This window comes from Protobothrops mucrosquamatus, unplaced genomic scaffold, assembly GCF_001527695.2.
Source record: "Protobothrops mucrosquamatus isolate PMUCROS unplaced genomic scaffold, P.Mucros_1.0 scaffold155, whole genome shotgun sequence".
In the NCBI taxonomy this organism is placed as follows: domain Eukaryota; kingdom Metazoa; phylum Chordata; class Lepidosauria; order Squamata; family Viperidae; genus Protobothrops; species Protobothrops mucrosquamatus.
This window is the reverse complement of record NW_015386519.1, coordinates 331,944-338,903: the sequence shown is the minus strand read 5'-3', so window position 1 is coordinate 338,903 and position 6,960 is coordinate 331,944. Positions and strand designations below refer to the sequence as shown.

The 6,960-nt window shown below is 36.8% G+C and overlaps 1 protein-coding gene across 1 annotated transcript in view; it reads right to left on the bottom strand.

Annotated features, from left to right (window-relative positions):
- Nucleotides 1-527: 527 nt before the first annotated feature.
- The window catches only part of LPAR3 (lysophosphatidic acid receptor 3), a 29,408-nt gene continuing 22,975 nt past the window's right edge, over nt 528-6,960 (bottom strand). The window contains exon 3 of the mRNA XM_015813420.1: nt 528-3,047. Within this exon, the coding sequence (XP_015668906.1) occupies nt 2,716-3,047 (332 nt within the window). The 3' untranslated portion in view covers nt 528-2,715. The remainder of the gene's footprint in view (nt 3,048-6,960) is intronic.

Here is a 6,960-nt window from a genome sequence, read left to right as displayed (position 1 = left end):
AGTGTTAAGAAAAAGTAACTTTGCAACAAGTTCCTACATTTATGACTCTTCAGATCTGTAAAAGCAAAGGAAAGTTGACATAAGTTCTTAAGTACAGTCAGTTTCACTGAGTGACCACTTCACTTAATGACTAAGATGCTGGTCCCAATTGTGCTCACAAACCTGTATAACCTGTATATTTTTATTTCTAGGGTGGCCCATATTTTTTAACTGTCTTAAATGTGAAAACATAAAAGTATGTAGGTGTATAATAATGTTTCATCATTATCCATTCTTAGCCCTTCTAGGAGATCTAAAAACAAATTCCCTCATATGCCTCTGCAGGTTGCAACAGCAGAAAATCCAGAATACAATGTTTCCTTTCATTCTTAAAACTAAATTCTTTTAGAAGAAAAAAAAAACTTTTTTTAAAAAAAGAATGAGGCTTATTTTTGAGTTAGTCTATCAAGTTAGATTAATCTGGGCTCCTTTGATTGCTTTTCATGCCAGGAACACACAGGAAGAGAAAATGCACCTCTTTCTTTCAATACTGTACATGGTTATTTTCAAACTGAGGCCAAAACATTCATGTTTCAGAATAAATGAGTACATACTGTATAAATACCAAGTAGTATTTCCCCCTCACCTTGGAAAGCAGATATTCCTTGTCCTTTTTTTATGGGAACAATTCAGTCAACTTTTTGGAACTTAACCATACATAATCTTAGTGATTGTATTTTATTTGTTAGTTGCAGGCAGGATTTTTTAAAAAAATAATTGCCGCATGAAAAAAAAGGATAAACCGCCCCTCAATAGAAACTATCCACCATTACTCATTCATCACATATAATTAAATAAACATGACTGCAATAATGAGATTAACATCATGTGTGATTAGACCTTTAGTATTTCTTCTAAAAAAAAACCGCAGTAACTTGAGGTGCTCAAACTCAGATACAAAGCATTTATTTAAAACACTGGATAATCCTTTTTTCATACTTTCCACAGGCATTAAACCATTTAAAAAATAACATAGGAAAAGCAATCTGTACATATTAAGATTTTTAAAAAAATGAAAATATCGTAATAAAAGTATGTACAAATTCATGCTTTTGCAGAAATATTTTCAGGATCTTATACTAACCTGAAAAGATTACTGCTATCAAATACAGCTGATAAATATTGTTGCCTTTTTCTCTTTTTCTTCTGGTTATAACATATTACCTTGACTATACTGATAATTGACATGCATTCAAGAAATTGTTTACTAACAAAATGTCTAATGATCTTCTGTTAGCAATACCCTGGGATTTATGTACATAAATGACTATGAGGCAACATCCTTTATATTTTTAATGATATACCACAATCAGTCCACTCCTTCAATTAAAACAGATGCTGCTAATTTGGAAACCCAGCCAATCTAGACCTATTAATATAGTATTGGGAGTTACATGTGCATGGAATAACTTGTTATTAGGAGGATTTTAGCATGCTGTAATTTTTTTGGGGAATGCTACTAAATATTGTCCCTCTGGAACAGAAAATGCCATGCGTAGAAACTACTACTTTACACAGATTGGGGGTGGATGGGGTGGAGTTAAATAGCAGATAAAGGCCAAATGTTGATTCTACAGCTCACATTTACAGCCTGAAAAATCTTTATTAAAATGCTTAATTGCAGAACACGTACAATGTTCCACTTATAAAACTAAACAGCCGACTATGTTTACTCAGAAGCAAGTCTCAGAGTTCAGAGCAGCTGTAGGCTGCTACCTAAAGCAAACAATTTAAAAGCTACTCCGAATAACCAAACTAATTCTGGCCTAACTCCTTCCCAAAAAAAGAAATCGGTATCTGGGCTGTACCAGAAGAGAGGTAGCAAAAGTGATCGAATACTCTCCGTTACAAAAATGATAATCACAAAAGAAAAAGCCCTTCATGTAAAGAACTGGAACATTGTGGAGAGGTTTGCCTACATTATTCCCTAATATCCTGGTTACTTGTGTGGTTTTTTTTATTAAAAGGGAACAACCCCAATTCTGCAATGGTGGTGCAATCTATCTTGCCACCTGAGGGTGAAGAATGTCTTCTGCTTACTGGGCCACTAAAATGCCCTACTTGGCACCACAGAACTAACCAGCTGTTTTGTTGGGGTGGCAGAAAAGCACTCATTGCTTTGGAGTATTTGCTTAATGCCCAATTCTGAACAAATGTTTGTCAGAAGGAAGTGCTAAGCACTGAGAATCCAAAGTTTGGCAACTGAGGTACTTTTGTGCCAGGCACAAAAAACGTAACTGGGGATGGCAGCCTTCAAAAGATGTAAAAATAAAACCACACCAGAGGATGAGGACCTCTCCCCTCCCCATCTCCTGAGAAGCTGACCCTGCCACCTTGCCACAATTGGCTGTTAAGGTGCAGCCCTGGCACAGTGACATCTCACCACTGCCTAGACCTCTGAGGAAGGAGACTCCATAATGCTGCTTGTACTGTTTCCAGACTTAAAAGGAACACTGCAGAATTGAAACCACTCCTTCTATTCTTTCACATCCCTTCAAGTACATTTTTTTCCCATCCAGTAATTATTTACAAAGATGTCAGGTAACCCTGGGATCTGGGTTTTGGTACAGAGAACATATTCTTCTGTGGTTTCAGGGTTGAGTGATCTCCGGTGGCTCAGAGATCATTTGGATTGTGGCCTACCCCTGCTGCAGTCCCCATTCGGAGGAGAAGAATTCATGTATTTTCTTTGCCACTGATAGTCACTTGACTAATGCCATTCTCCAAGTACTGGCTTGAGGAATCTATGCTCCTGCCGAGCACCGCAGAGGGGATCCTCGAAGACCGGCGCTCCTGGCTTCTCTCCTCAAATGAGCAACAAATCATGCGCCTCATAGTATTCGACATCTCGTCGTCTTTGCAAGAGTAAATTATTGGATTCATGAGAGAGTTCAGCAGAGCTAGGAGAAGGAACCACCTTTTCACATTCTGAACCTCACAATGGGTGCAATTCAAACCATCAAGGAGTAGTACAACAAGTCCAGGAGTCCAGCACACAATAAAAGCACCTACGAGGGAAAACAGAGGGAAAGGTTTAAAAGGATTCTTGAAGAACAAATTTACATTTTCTAAAAAAAATGCTACTCATCCTAAAATGTACAGGCATAAAACAGTACTACACTTGCACAATTCATCTACAGATTGTGATGGACAAGATTCCATTATTTAACCTTCCAAATTATTTTTTTAATACTTGCTTCAAAGGAAAGTATACTATAGCCACCAATGCTCATTGGAAGTCTTACATTAGATAATCTGCAGAAGAAGGCTCAACTTATTCTTCCTCCAAAATTCTCTGTTATTGTTGCCTAAAATGTTTTGAAACTTCAAGATAGCATGGAATGCTACAAGAGATATTTTATGAACTGATATAAATCAAGTGGTTGACCTTTGTTTCACAAAGCACTGAGTAAGAGCATCACGTGAATTACAAAGACTTAAACTTTCTCTCATTGCTGCGATACCCTATACTGTAAATTTTTGTTATAACATCATTCTTTTTTTTAAAAAAAAAAAATCCAGGCTGGGATAGAAGTGGAGGAATTTTCAAATGGCAACAGCTAGAAAGATTATGTCTCCTTAATTTACATAACAGTTTTTAAAATCCAGTTTTTACACATTTCATCTGTTATGAAAAAGAGGGGCTCTGATGGATTAGGAGTTGGTCATATGATTCCACAGGATCTTTTCTAATCCAATCCTGGAGTAAAATTTGAGAGTATAAATTCATCAGTACTTTTTCCTTGAGGTAATGTTCCTTAGGAATTGATAGGAGGCTGTTGATGGTTAGTAACATTCTGGTGGTGTATTACAGTGGGAGTAAGGAAGCAGCAGTAATGGACAGAAATGAATAATCTTTCTCTCTACTCCCACTCTATACCTTTCTCTTTGAGAATAAGTTAGTCTAGCCTCTCAGTATAAAAAGAAGGTCCCCATCTTATGTTCAGTTTTTATCACCTTCTAAAGATATTAAGTCTGAGTGAATGCTGGCATTCCTGAAACATCGTATTGCTTAGAAGGTACAATACAGAAGAAAAAAAATAAAGAACAGCTTAAACATATGTACAAAAAAAATGCAAGAACATAATTGTGGAGTCACCGGGAATCAAGCTTGATTTCCAGGCTCTAGGCAACACAAAATCATCATTGAATTCGTTCAAGTAGCACAAGTTTGCAATTAGAGTTTGGCGAGTTTAAATCAGGCAATTTCTTTCAAGATCTCTTATGGTATCTCATTGAAAACCATGGTTAATGACTTACTTCCTGCTTAGACCTTTTGGGGTCTGCCACTTTCTTTAATGTCCAAAATTCAAAATAGACAACCATTGACTCCCCTATTCTCACTAAAGAATTAAGTGGGAGACTAGTATAGCTATTTTGGACTCATTAGTCCTCATCACTAGCCACCTGTAATAATTGCACCACCCACTAAAAGATGGGTTGAAGGGGCTTCACAATAGAATGATTACTAAAGTGTAGATGAGCAACTTAGAAAAGCTTAGGCAGTACATTTTTTTATTTACATCCCCGTTATTAAATTCCCAGTTAGCAGAAAGTCTATTAAATTAAAAATTAAAACTACAATATTTAAAAATCCTTCTAATACATTAAATAATTATAAAGCAGTTCAAATGTATTATGTCTTCATATCTAGTGCCAACACTGCAAGTTTGTACTCTAGGATTTCACTGCAAACAAGAGAGGGAAAGAAAGAAAACGGCTACTCATAAACCAACTGTGTGCTTAGCTGAAGCCACAATTGCAGCCCAGCTTATAAAAATAGAAAAATTACAGCTCTGCACAAAAGGCAGGCCGTAGAAATCATACAGAGGAAAATCTGCTTTTTTTTAAAGTCACAGTTTATATTTGAAGTAGTCTTTCCCCTCTTTTCTAAAGTTTACAAATATTTTTGTAAAGTGTTCTTGTGGCAACAAGGAAGTATTCTTCAAGTGGTCTGGATATCTTTTGACCAGGGAAACGTGGAAATAATTGATTCAACTACGTGCCTAGAGTTCAACTTACCAGTATACCATTCAACTAATATCCAGCTCAGTAACTCTTAGGACATAGGCAAAGGAGCTAAGTTCAGTTCCTACTTTTGTGCCGGACTTGCTGTGCAACTTTAAGGAAAACCTTCATTTTTCTAACTGCAACATGTGAGTAAAGATTATATGGTCAAGATTGCATCTGTATCTTACATGCTTCCATTCTGTACCACATGAGCATGAATTGTAGCTAACAGAATGCTAAAGTCTGGAAATCACGCTTGATTCCTGGTGACTCCACAAATATGTTCTTGCATTTTTTTTAGGAACAGTAGAAAGTAGTTTGGCATTTTTTCTTACAGAATGTTTTTCAAATAACAACAACAACAACAACAACAAAGTTGGAAGGGACCTTGGAGGTCATCTAGTCCAACCCCCTGCTCAGGCAGGAAACCCTATACCATTTCAGACAAATGGCTGTCTAGTCTCTTCTTAAAAACTTCCAGTGTTGGAGCATTCACAGCTTCTGGAGGCAGGTTGTTCCACTGATTAATTGTTCTAAATGTCAGGAAATTTGTCCTTAGTTCTAGGTTGCTTCTCTCTTTAGTTACTTTCCATCCGTTGCTTCTTGTCCTGCCCTCAGGTGCTTTGGAGAATAGCTTGACCCTCTCTTCTTTGTGGCAGCCCGAGATATTGGAACGGTGGTATCATGTCACCCCTCGTCCTTCTGTTCATTAGACTAGACATACCCAATTCCAGCAACCATTCCTTATGTTTTAGCCTCCAGTCCCTGATCATCTTTGTTGCTCTTCTTTGTACTCTTTCTAAAGTCCCAACTTCCTAATCTAATTTACAGCCCCAAATAATTTAACATCCAAAACATATTCAAGACAGAGGGTTTAATATGGAACATTTTCAGATGTTGAAAAAAGTTCTTATAAGTAATAATTATAGTAAAGCATTGTCAGGACAGATGATCTTAAGCAACATTCCCCAATCTGCTGCTCTCTGATGTATTGGACTACAACTTACATAATTCCTATTGATGTCACCATCATCATAGGAGTTGTAATTCCACCATATCTAGACAGTACCAAATTGGGGAAAATTCAATTTTTAAACATACTCACATTCAATTTTGTTTAATTCTTTTTCTGAAATTGCAGTTACAACTGGCATGCAGATGGCTAGTCCTTTTATGTTTTACAAATATATGAATATTAGTATATTTGGAACAACATTAAACGGGACAAGTAAATAAAGTGTAATGAAGCTTTTTTATGATTTTTTTTATCCTGCCTCTATTAGTTACCTAAGTAACTCAAGGTGACCAACTACATAATGTTCTTTCCTCCTTCCATTTTCCCAACAACCGTTTGAGCTGGATTGGGCTGAAAGAGAGAGTGACTGAGCCAAAGTCACCCAGCTGGCAATCATGCCTAAGAGGAGACTAGAACTCAGAGTCTCCTGTTTCTGGACTAGCACCTTAATCATTACACCAAACTTTCAAACATTTGTAACCCATCAAGGCATAAGATTTACTCTAAGTCAGGGGTCTTCAAACTTGGCCCTTTTATGACTTGTGGACTTCAACTCCCAGAATTCCTCAGCCAATGTGCCTGGCTGAGAAATTCTGGGAGTTGAAGTCCACAAGTCATAAAAGGGCCAAGTTTGAAGACTCCCTGCTCTAAGTGGTACCCATTTCTTTCATATATGTTACTAAAAATGCAAGTACGTTTGGTCTGCAAGCCTTGTTTTCTTCAAATCAGAATATTTTTTTTGTTACTTTCTCAGAATTTGGATGATTTTGAGACTTGGAAGATTATCTGTAACACTGCTACAATATTAGCCACATTCACCAGTCTATTGAAAGAGTTTACAACCTAAATCTATTTTCTCTTAAAGTCTTTCCTTAAAACTGCATTGATAAATCCTC